The 12,697-nt window shown below is 36.9% G+C and overlaps 1 protein-coding gene across 2 annotated transcripts; it reads right to left on the bottom strand.

The window, feature by feature from the left end:
* Positions 1–708: 708 nt before the first annotated feature.
* LOC133738344 (zinc finger protein GIS2) lies at positions 709–6,090 on the bottom strand. Of its 2 annotated transcripts, XM_062165867.1 has the most exons (5): positions 5,383–6,090; positions 4,891–5,015; positions 3,293–3,500; positions 2,354–2,446; positions 709–1,557 (listed from the first exon to the last, which is right to left on the bottom strand). In XM_062165867.1, exons 2-5 carry the CDS (start codon positions 4,961–4,963, stop codon positions 993–995), a joined length of 939 nt encoding a protein of 312 aa, XP_062021851.1. In that variant the 5' UTR covers positions 4,964–5,015; positions 5,383–6,090; the 3' UTR covers positions 709–992. The 2 variants fall into 2 exon arrangements, with proteins under 2 accessions (XP_062021851.1, XP_062021852.1); XM_062165868.1 differs by lacking the exon at positions 4,891–5,015 and having other exon boundaries at positions 5,383–6,080.
* Positions 6,091–12,697: the final 6,607 nt, after the last annotated feature.

Below are 12,697 nucleotides of genomic sequence, written 5' to 3'. Positions count from 1 at the left end.
ACGATGGTGAACATAAGAAATGTCAAAGATGACGATGGAAATATGGTTCTCAGAGAGAGATAGGAGCAAGAGATGATTAGATTATTAACTTTTCTTTTTCATTTTTTTTTGGTTCACCTGAAGAATATGGGTAAATTAAGATTTTAAAATGTTTAAAAATGAGAGGAGGTCTAGATGTCAATATTAGAGGTCTGAATAGAAGCCCTCTCATAATATCCAAGTATATTGCTTTATAACCTTCGACAACATCCATCACGTTGTTCTACAATTAATTAGCCTAAAACCATTTATCATGTAGCAAGAGTTAATTTATTTTATTCATATTTTGCACATGCCTAACCTATAATCTAAATTCCCTCCTTCACTACAGCATCAAATTTCTTCAAATCAACAAGATTCGATGCAACTCTTATGCGGTTGCCCTGCCCTGTTCCCCAACGGCGAGAAAAGTTAGGGTGCAATTTATTCTGGAACCAACTAACCAGAAATGATTTGTTCCAAAACAATGTTGCTTGGAATTTAACCTGCAATTGTTGTGTTCCCTCCCAGAGAACAGGCAGTTACAACTCGGAAGAACTTTAATCAGATTATCAAAGTCAAGAAGCTGAAGAGAGACGGGCACAAAAGAGGCTCCACGTTTACAAATCACTTCTTATATCAATCAGTTTGGAACACCAAGTGGCAAGCACACAAACAGGAACCAAGAAGTAAACAGAAAACTTGACAACTCATCATCAGGCAACTCCAATAATTGGCGTACAGTAATTATTTGTAGTAATAGCCGAAGAATGCAAAAATTATAATCATATATGGTCAATTACGTTCTAATGCAAAATTAATACTCCACATAAACAAACATATTCTACTAAAACGTATCAATTCAACTCCTCACGGTCTAGTTCCAACCTTCAACTTAAAACCTAAAACCTGAAACTCTTCCTCAAGATAAAAAGGAAACTGCAATCAGAAGACGATCTACCACTTGTCAGTACTCAGTACCTCCTGGGGTAGCGATCCATGAACCTACCAGAAGGGCACTCATATGCCAGGTGTCCTCGCCCCCCACAGTTATGACAGATCATCAAGGGGCCCATGCAATCCCTGCTCATATGCCCAAGTTGCTGGCAGTTCCTACATACAATGTCACGATGGTAGCCACCGCCGCTACTGCCGCGAACTCCACCACCACCACCACCACCTCCTCCCCTCTCTGCCAAAACATTGGCTCTGGGGCACTGCCTGGCCACATGCCCAGATACATTGCACATGTTACAGATGGGTTCATTTGGGCAATCACGCGCCAGGTGACCTGTCTTCCTACAGTTGTTGCATGCCTTCTCATTTGTGCAGTCGACTGCAATATGACCCTGCTTGTAGCAGTTGTTGCACAACCTTAAGTCCCCGGGTGGCATTGGGGCAGCAGTGCAGTCTCTAGCACGGTGTCCAGCCTTGCCACAGGTGTGGCAGATGCCTTCATTCGGGCAGTTACTGGCCATGTGACCAGGTTCACGGCAATTCCAACATAGTGACTTTGTAGTACACTCCGAAGCAATGTGCCTACAAATATTTGATGGCAAAGTTACAACACTGTTAATAGAAATTAAAGGCTCCTGAAAACATGCAAGCATCTTAATATTATAGAACAGAAAATGAAAGAAAGAACGAAACACCTGGGTCGTCATTCTAACAGGATAAGAAACAAAACAATTTTATTGAAACATGGCACAAAAAATCAACCCACCACCCTCACAGAGATGATGCTTAAATGTTAAAGCAGTCTCGAGTGTTTGGAAGATGAGTAACCTCCAGAAAATACCAGAATCAAAAAAATTGCCCCGCATTAAAGCCAGATAATAATTTTTAATTAACCACACATAATTAACACCCCATTCCCTTTCTCATTGAGAAAATATTTAAATGTTAAAGCAGTCCCAAGTGTTTGGAAAATACCAGAAATTAACGCATTGCCCAGCATTAGGAACCGTACATAGATACCTTAAACCTATTGTTTTCCTTAAATCTTGTTTACCTATAATAAGAGTGAGAAATACGAAAATTGTAGCACTGGCTGCTGCCTTTTTTCAAAGTGGTAGCGGTGAAGACACTAACTAGGGTGGTGGTAAGACATATAAATAGTAGCTGCGGTAATTTCTGGGTTATAAGCATTAATTAACTATCTAATAATGATGGTATTAAAATCTGTAGCAAGGCTGGAACCCCAGGGTCTGGAAGGAAAAAAAAAAAAAGGTTTAATGAAACAAAATGAGATCATACCACATGATATAAAACCACAATTAAGGATAGTGATGTCCCAAATAAAACCACAAGTACTAGGTAGAATGAGTTTCCATACCCGGGAAGACCACAATTGTGACAAATTGCAACATTAGGGCATTCTCTAGCAAAATGGCCAGGTCTTTTGCAGTTCTTGCAGAGATTGTCTCGGCTGGAAAGAAAATAACAACACATTATTATGTGCACTGAACAGAAAATAACAACACATTATGTGCACTGAACAGAAAATAATGGCTAAATTGCACAAGTTGTAAACTTCCTGAGGTCAGTTACTTATTAACAATGCAGATTAAGGAGAAAAATTCCATAAAATATAATATAAAGGTAGCATTGAATCCAGCACTCAGAGTGAACTACCAGCAAGCCTGTTGGAGCTCAGAGAAAGAGAGAGCAAAACAAGGTCCCAATATCACACCCATAGGAGAACTGGATATGCTATTGAATGGTTTATGGGTGGGGTAAGGCACTTTTATGTGCTAAACTAAAACAAAACAAAACACCAGTCATTCAATTGTGAAGAACAGAAATGGCCAAATGTCATATGTTTTCCTCATCAAGAACAAAGCTGTAATCACATAAAGGACTGCAAAACTGAAAATTCAAAATATGAAACTAAACATATCATGCACTCAGAAGGTATTTAAAAAAAGCACATCATATCTATACAAATTGTAGGTTGCACCGACAGAGACAAAGTCGCCTCTAGAACCAAGATGAATTTGCAGATAAAACAAGATATTTGTATCTGAAAACTTACTAAGCTCTAAATGTAGAAAAGAACAAAGCCGTTATTCTGCAGAGGCAAATTTATGATTTATAAACTTTAAAAGGTCTTCAAAGGCAGTATTGAAGCAGAGATCTAACTCAACACATACAGTTGATAGCAAGACTACAGACCATCTCCGATCAAGACAAATTGAGAGATAATCTTCTCCTTACCAACCCACATATATAAAGACAATAGAAGAAATCAAATAATGGTCAAAAGCTAGTAAACCTGAAACCACCACCCCGACGACCATCTCTCCTGTAAGGTGCATCACGATAGGAAAAGCGATCGGAACGGATCTTACGATCCTTAGGGCTCCTGCTCCTGCTCCTGCTTAGGCTCCTGCTCTCTGAACTCATGTTAAATTTCTTATTATGACCTAGCTCCACTGATTTGAGGAAAAAAAAACACCACCACAACCACCACTGCCTCCTCCCTGTCCACATCACAACCACACCCACATTACAACCACACCCAATATCCATGACGTAAAACCAAACCAACTACATTCCTTCATAACAGAAATCACCAAATCCCAGAAAAGCACAGAAAATTTCAATATGCGACCCATCCCATAAGAATTAAATACAACCGCACTTGAACCCATATGCTAAATGCTCAGACCCTCAACCACCCACATCCTTCAAAAATAAATGTCTAAGCATCCTGTGCAAACAACCAGGCATTCCAATTATTGCTCAAGCCTACAAACATACTCTACGTGAACTCCAAGTTCTTAAATGACCTCAACAGATTGAGGTCATTTAATAATAACCTAAACCAGTGGGGAAAAAAACAGAAAGAAAAGGAGCAATTGGTTCCTCATTGGAAAAATAGGTGTGTTTATAGTTACAGGTTGGAATAAAGAAAACATGCTCTAGCAACTACAGGAGTTATCCATCTGATAATGAATGGAAACTTAGAAAGGCCTGTTTTAGAGAGACGAAAGACAACAAGTGAACTGGAAACATCTCCCCAATTTCAGAAACTGTAGCCATCACATACATCCACCCTGCTCCAATAAGTTTATGACATCAAGACTTTACCGAAAAGGAACATCGAGAGTAAACACGGAGACTTCAGAGAGTTTATCATGAATATAAACACAGCCACTATTAGGATTGCAGCTTCAGATCGTAACCCTTTTTTAGGAAAGAATAGAATAAATGTCTGGATAACAAACAATCAATCTTTGCTATTGCATGATAAATCCTTTTTGCTATCCATACAAGAAACAGAAAACCCCTTTTATAACCTCTCCTATCCACTACTCATAGGAACACCGCCTTTATGAGAATTTCCTTCTGCATTGTCCCCACAATAAGATCATAGTCATGCAAAGATTTAGAAGTGGCTGATGAAACTATCAACAGGAAAAAAAATGATGGATAGAGGCACTACTTTAAGAAAATAATAAAAAAGAAATTAGTCAAAAGAAATTACTAAAGAGAAAAGGAGAAAGGAGGAGATGATCTTAAAACAGTTCTAAATTATAGTAAATATGTTTTGTCTTAACATTATATTCAACAATGGTGAATGCGTGGGTTTTCAAACCAAAATACTCATATTCATATCTGGGGAAATATTGTTCCCAAATGTTTTGATAACATCGAACATCTACTGGTGGTTAATAATTGTGAGATTTCCCTTACAATCATCAATGAGTCAATAACCTCTCAACCATACTTGAAACAAAACTGAAAACAACCAAACCAAAGCTAGAAACAACATAGAGAATACTAAAAAGTATCGAGTAATTCGGAGTTTTTAGGTCAGCAACAGTAAGAAGCGGAACCTATAAAAGAAACAGACACTCATGCACTTACATATATGACCTAAAACAGGGTTCAATACTTCGAACTCTGAAGGAAACATCCAGCTTTGGACAGCCTTGAACATCACATAAGTGGAAGCCAAGGCTTCAACATTTGTAACTTAACATATCAAAGCACTGTATACGAACCGCAACCAGTGAGTTATATAGTCAAAATTTTCCGGTGGCACATTGCTAGTCTAAAGCTGAATAAATCCCACGGCGCAAATACTTTCTCAAAAGATAAATTTATAGTCATTCTTCATAAATAATTTGCATGATTCTTGGCCAAAAAAAACAAATACTGTTTGGTCCATTAATGCCCAATTTGTACAAGTAATGCATATTCAATCGTCACCTCATAAATGCTCATGTACATGGATAATTCTAGGAATAATCACGGATACAGATTAAAACACAGAGATGCTGAAAAGATTAAATACGCTCTCAATTAAATTAGAGTGAAGAGAGAGAGAGAGAGAGAGAGAGAGGAGTGAGAACCTACCTGGAAAAGAGAGCGAAGAAGGCGTCGAAGGTGACGGCGTTGCGGAGAAGCGGGCGAGGACTGTCGCGGCGGAGAGAAGCTTCCGGTAGTCGCGAAAATCAGAAAGAACCCTAGGTCCCTCTTTCTCTATTGTTCGCGAACTGAGAGAGAGAGAGTGAGATTATAAGAATGTGGCTGGTTTGGCTATTTACCTTTATCACAAATTACAAACTTGACCCTCGATGTTTCCGAAATTTCAATTCAACCCCCACTTTTGAAAAAGTACACGGATACGTGAGTAATTGACAATATTACCCTCCTCGCCTCTCACCTCTGAAATAGAAGAACAAGATGCTTCTTCTTCTTTTTTCAGAGCAGTCTGCAGAGGCTTCACGGCGAGCTTTGGAACCACGTAAGGGCAAGCGGCGGCGGAGCAGAAACACAAATGCAAGTGCTCCCTGAGGAAATCGGCGAGGTCGGTCCATCGGACAGCCTTCGCAAATCCGATGAACGCTTTCTGAGTGGAGGTGGTGATCGTGATCGTGATCGTGATTAGTATTTGAAGCAACGCTGCTGCTGTTATCTATATAGACATGGCGACAGAGTTGCATACTGTCAATGGCGGTGGTTGAGTAGATGAGCGTAGTGATTGGGGATTGTGATTCAAATTGGATAGTTTCGGGTTTCCATTTTTGGCTGAATTTACAGGTTCGAAGATCGGAGAGGGAGTTGGAGATTTGAAGCGGGAAGCATTGTGAGAGCAACTGAAAGAGAGAGAGACTTTCAGTTCTGGGCCTCTGGCCTTCTTGGGGTTAATTAATTGGGCCCCGGTTGGGAGTGGCGACATGTCGCGCACACTATGAGCTCATTTTGGAAGCAACAAACACGGGCCGTTGATTCGTCGTTTGAGGGAGGGTTGAAGACAGGTAGGGAAAGGACAACTCTACCCTTTAAAAACTTCATGTAGGTAGGGTTAATGCTGTCGGTGATTCTATGTATATATATGTTGGGTTGAGATAAAAACTTCATATATTAATTTGATATTTTTGAAATTTGAGATATGTTGGCGACGAAAAATTCCAAAGGGGAATTCAGCTCGCCAATGAATTCTGACTACAGCAGGAGCTGACCGGAAATGATCGAGAAGTTTCCTTGGGGCGTTGATTCAGAGTTTAACCGTCGGCTCAAAGAGGAGGGGGGTACCTGCAGAAAACCCTCCGATGCCTAAGTCAATACGTTTCTTAGTCGAGTCTAGTAAGAGGAATTAGAATGAGTGGTTTACCTTGACGTCGGGTCGCCTTTATATAGGCGATGACTTACTTGGAGGACAAGCCTCCATTACTCCAGCTTTTACGGTCGCATTTACTTTCACACTTATTATGATAATCATTGCTGCATTGATGACGGTCATTCATCGCGCATTCATAACCGTAATCATTGCGTATAGTTATTATCGTAATAATCGCCGCATTCATGACTGAAATTTAACGCTATACTAATTACGGAGTTAATCGCCTTAATTGCACCCAGAAAAAGTTGACCACTCCCACAATGATAAAAAATTATTATTGAGCTAAAGTTCAGACACTGTTTGTAATTTTCTCCCTAATAATAATATGACCTCAAGAGCGGTACCATTGATTCACAAAATGGTGGAGACAGGGTTTCTCTGCCCATCCATTAACTATGGAATTGGTTGTTGATTTTCTGTCTAAGGATAAAGTAGATCCCATTTTGTTGGCATTCATCAACAAGTCCATTATGAGGTTAGTTTTCATTTTTGAACAGTTAACTTTGAAACTTCTGGTTTTCTGAAAGCGTGGATATATGATACATTTATATTTGCAATGTCAATTTGTGGTTTGGGCCCTAAGTTTTTGTATTTTAGTCTTAACAAAGCTTGTGCCTTTTATCCCCGCAGTACCCATCTTGCTGCTAATTTTCTACCATACTTTGCCTCCTCTCCTTGCAATTCTAGTGCGGGTAATGTTGCTATCTGAGTATTACAATTTTCTTTTCTTTGTTTCTAGTTCTCATACAGTGTTGTAATCATGATGGTTTTTTGCCAAATAAATTGCTTGTTCATTAGTAGGAAACTTGTGACTTTGGCTGTTTGTTAGGATTAGAAGCATCACTGCCATTGTATGCGTGTTTTTTTTTTTTTCCCTCTCTTTGCCCTCTGTTTCTTTCTTTTTCATTTTGATAGTTATGCAAGGAGTTTAAATCACAATGTGTCACATTCTATTGATAGGAAACACCACTGCCATTTTGTGCATTTTTTTTTTCCTTCTTTTCCCTTTGTCTTATTCTTTATATTGTGAGTAATGTACGTGGAGTTCAAATCAGATTCTGTAATGTAAAATCAATAGAAAAAATTCTATAAACTGTGATAGAGTAGACTTGCTAGTTATCCCAATTGAAGGATCAAGCATTTCCTTGCCAAAGCTAGCCCCTTCTCATTGCTTTGTGGATGTAATGAGTATATGTTGGCTCATATTTGTAGCTTTTTGTAGGGCAATATTATTCAGAAGTAACTAAGTTGGTGAATTGAGCAGAACATTCCGAGTTAAACTATAATGTTGCTAGCTGTGAATTAACTTTCAGATCAAGTTGGGGCGTTTTATATGCAGAATGCAAAGTTGTCATGTCTAAATTTCAATTTTCTTGTCAATGGAAACTTAACCTATGTGCATGAAAGTTGCTAACTTGCATCTGCAAAGAACTAGGTGAACCTGGCTTCATTGTTTTTATTATTCAATGAGGTCAATGTGGACTTGCAAAAAGCAGGAAAAAAAAAAATCAGTTTTAATGAGAAGTTATCTTGTTAATACTTGTTGCTCCCTATTGATGCTCTTTATTGGATCAATTTTTGTTTCAACAGTAAGCTAGAAAGCTGGTGAAGATGTGCAGTTGTTCAAACAAAATTGAAAAATGTTCAAGTCTTGGCTTCAACTAGTAATTTACTGATAGAGTATTACTGATAGAGTATTACTAATCAAATAAAATGTCAATAGAAAAAGTAATTCTCCTATTGCTGCTTGCTTTAATAAGTACATGGATTCAGATTATGCAGGGAGCTCCAGAGGAGAAATACTTTGAATAGATTAAATTAGTGTCCAAGTGCTTGCCATAGTTCCATTTCTGGAGCTTCTCGAATTAAGATTATAATAGTCAGCTCTGCTTGCATATTGAGCCTCCCAGAGCTATAAGATCAAGAGCTGAGCTGCTTTCACTCCTGATCGTAAAGAATGATCAAACAATAAGGATGTACAGGAAACTTCTGCACTTGAAAAGGGGACCTACAAGCTGAGATGATCTAAACTATACCCTCAATGAGCTAGATGATTTTGAGAAGTTGAAAGCTGTTGGATCAACTTTAACGCTTTTTCTCGAGTTTCAAGATACCATCACAAAGATGCATTAGAGAGCACTTTGTTTCAGTGGTGCTGTCATGTGAGTAATTGCAGGCTCTGCAAGAAAAGTTGAACACAAATTTACATATGGTACAAGGTCGTGCATCTGGGAGGGCCAAGGCCGGGGAAGCCTTAAGCGGTTTAATGTGGCATCGTTTTCAGTGTTCACTTATTGTTGTCACTGTTTCCTAGAGTACTGGCTTGGCTTATGTCTGCACTAAAGATTACACTAAGAAGTGGAGTGTATATGCTCCTGATTTTAAAGGGATAGAGGAAGACAGAAAAGATGAATTTGATCTAATCCTGAAACTGAAAAGGTAAGGCGAGATTGTATCGAGGAAGACTTTCTTTTCATCTTTAGTTATCTAATACATTTGTAAATTCAAGTGAAAAATTTAATGTTAATGAAAATGATGTAATTGATGTTGTGACATTGGAACCTGTTCAGCTTTCAGTGTATCAGATGTGTCACTGGGTGAGCTGTGCTTTTCAGCGATTCAGATGTTCTTGAGCAACAAGGTAAGTGCTTAGAAAGCACATGGAAGCTACTGGATTGTAATATTTGTCTCCTCACTTTCAGAAGAGCCCAAGAGGGCAAACCAAATGGATGTTCAATGAGCATGCATCAAGTCCAAATGTAAGTTTGAAGGTGCTTCATATTTTTTATTCTCTCTCTCTCTCTCTCTCTCTCTCTCTCTCTATATATATATATATATATATATATATATATATATATATATATATATATGAAAAACTGAGGAAAATTTAAATAAAAATATGAGAGTACAATAAGTAAACGTGCATTCCATTTATCAAGTAACATAGAATTCGATAAACTCTAATGGTAAAGTTGACATTCGGCTTGACCTTTGCATAAAAGCTCTTCCAACCAACATGCAGCTCAATTATGAGGTTTGGTTGGATACTTTATCTTATTTTAATACCAAAAATTTGAGTTAAAAACTCTATGTTTGAGCTTGAAACCTTGAGCTCAATTACTAATCTTTTCCTGGCACTCAGCATATAAAGCTCTAGTGATAACTTTATAAAACCTTGAGCTTGTAATTAGATTTTAAATGACTTTTTTCTTTGCATGTTTTAATGAGACACATCATCTTATTGTCCAGCATTAATATATATGTTGTAGATGATCCCTAAGTAAACATTTGAAAAAAAAAAAAAAAAAAAACAACGTACGGAAGCCTTCCGGATCCCGGAAATGGGTTGGAGTTGTAGCTTAAGAAAGGTTAGGGAAGCCTTGAAATCTTGTAGTAGATCATCATAACTCAAAATAACATACGGTCAATCAGAATAGTAGTAACGATATTCATGGGATGATGTTACTAATAGATTATGCAATCTGTCTATTGTATCTGTGGCTTTATATATTTGCAGACAGATTATGAGAATATGATTTTGCAAATTAAGTTTCAAACATCTGCTGAGATTATGAGAAAATGATTTAAATTTTGCATTTTTATCTTTTGTATATCTGGCAATAGGGAGTTGACACTACGGATTTACTGTAGTTAAAAGCCACAGAAATCCGTGTGAAATACAAATACTAACAGAAATCCGTGTGAAATGAGCATAATCGGGCCCACAATAATTTATACAATAACAATATCAACGGACATCCGTGTGCATAAACAACAGTCACAGATATCTGTGTAAAAACTAAAACATTTTCACACGGATATCTGTGTGAAAATCAATTCACACTGATTTCTGTACGTATTATAAATTAGTTTATTTCGAAATAATTAATTTTTTATATTATGTGAATTATCAAGGGACGGATTTCCGTTACAATAAGTATTTGATACAGATATCTGTGTGAAAAGAACATAATTGAGCCCCACAGTGATTTATACAATAACAATATCGACAGAAATCTGTGTGAATAAACAATAGTAACAGATGTCTGTGTAAATGATAAAATATTTTTACACGGATATCTGTGTGCAGATCAATTCACATTGATTTCTGTGTGAAAATCCGAAATTAGTTTATTTCGGAATCATTAATTTTGTTTGTTATGTGAATTACGAAGGGACAAATTTCCGTTATAATAAGTATTTGATACAGATTTCTGTGTGAAATGAGTAATACACACGGATTTCCGTGTGAAAATGTTGACACAGATATCCGTGTGAAAAGAACAATGAGCTACAAAATTCCGTGTGAAAATGAGACTACACACAGAAATCCGTGTGAATAAACAATAGTAACTGATGTCTGTGTAAAAACTAAAACATTTTCACACGGATATCCGTGTGAATAGAACCATTAGCTACAAAATTCCGTGTGAAAAAGTATATATATATATATATTTTTTTTTTTTTTTTTTTAAAGAGGATCAAAGGATTTCACTCCTACCCCCATGGTGACTCGAACCCATGACTTCGTACATATGTATATAAGGTTAACCACTTATTTGATATTGAAAGAACGGCGGATTGAGTTAATTTTTTTACACCATACCTATTAATACGCTATAAATAGATGAGTAATGTCAAATTTATAATTTTTTATTTTTATTTTTTGGATTGCACAAAATTCTTATATGTCTACTAATGTGGTATAACTAGTTTATTAGTTATAATGAAAAGTATACCTTCCATAAGCAACAATGCGTAGGAAATAGACTTTATCAAAATCGACCGTAGGATGTTATCATGATAAGAATAAATGGTTCTGTTCAAAATTTCAGCTATTTTCGTCGTCGTTTGGGTTTCGATCTAGTAGGTCAACCCTAAACTTTAAATACTACATAAACTAATATGCTCATAACCGCTCACTCGTAACTTATTTTTTTGATCTGTAAACTCTCATGCTCTCATGGGTAGAAGCTATATCAACTAATGTAAAAATTTCTGAAATTTTATCTCCTCAAGGGTCGGCTCCCCTTTGGGAAGTAGAAGCGTTTAAAGGGTTGACCGGTTTTTGGTACAGACATCTGTGTGAAATGAGTAACACACACGGATATCTGTGTGAAATGTTAACACGGAAATCCGTGTGAAAAACTCTATTAGCTACAGAATTCTGTTACAATAAGTTTTTAGTAAAGAAAAGTATACCTTCCATAAGCAACAATGTGGAGGAAACAGACTTTATCAAAATCGACCGTTGGATGTTTTCATGATTAGAATAAATAGTTATGGTCAAAATTTCAGCTATTTTTGTTATCGTTTAGGTCTCGATCTACTAGATCAACCCTGAACCCTAAATACCACATAAAACTAATATGCTCATAACCGCTCATTCGCAACTTATTTTTTCGATCTGTCAGCTCTCATACTCTCATGAATATGAGGTATACCAAATAATGTAAAAATTTTGAAAAGTTTATCTCCTCGTGGTTTTACTCCCCTTAGGGAAGTATAGGTGTATATAAGGTTAACCACTTTATTTGATATTGAAATAACGACGGATTGAGTTAATTTTTTTACACTATACCTATTAATACGCTATAAATATATGGGTAAAGTCAAATTTATCAATTTTCAATTTTTATTTTTTGGATTGCACAAAATTCTTATATGTCTACTAATGTGGTATAACTAGTTTATTAGTTATAATGAAAAGTATACATTCCATAAGCAACAATGCATAGGAAATAAACTTTATCAAAATCGATCGTAGGATGTTATCATGATAAGAATAAATGGTTCTGTTCAAAATTTCAGCTATTTTCGTCGTCGTTTGGGTTTCGATTTAGTAGGTCAACCCTAAACCTTAAATACTACATAAAACTAATATGCTCATAACCGATCGCTCGTAACTTATTTTTTTGATCTGTAAACTCTCATGCTCTCATGGGTAGAAGCTATATCAACTAATGTAAAAATTTCTGAAAGTTTATCTCCTCAAGGGTCGGCTCCCCTTTGGGAAGTAGAAGCGTTTAAAGGGTTGACCGGTTT

Source organism: Rosa rugosa, chromosome 3 (assembly GCF_958449725.1).
Source record: "Rosa rugosa chromosome 3, drRosRugo1.1, whole genome shotgun sequence".
Lineage (NCBI taxonomy): Eukaryota > Viridiplantae > Streptophyta > Magnoliopsida > Rosales > Rosaceae > Rosa > Rosa rugosa.
This window is presented reverse-complemented; position numbering and strand designations above follow the sequence as displayed.

Coding starts and splice junctions, on each gene's coding strand:
- LOC133738344 (XM_062165867.1), bottom strand. CDS start 4,963: ATGTTCAAGGCTGTCCAAAGCTGGATGTTTCCTTCAGAGTTCGAAGTA. Junction 2,447..3,292: donor CGTCGGGGTGGTGGTTTCAG/GTTTACTAGCTT, acceptor TTTTCTTTCCAG/CCGAGACAATCTCTGCAAGA. Junction 1,558..2,353: donor CACAATTGTGGTCTTCCCGG/GTATGGAAACTC, acceptor AAATATTTGTAG/GCACATTGCTTCGGAGTGTA.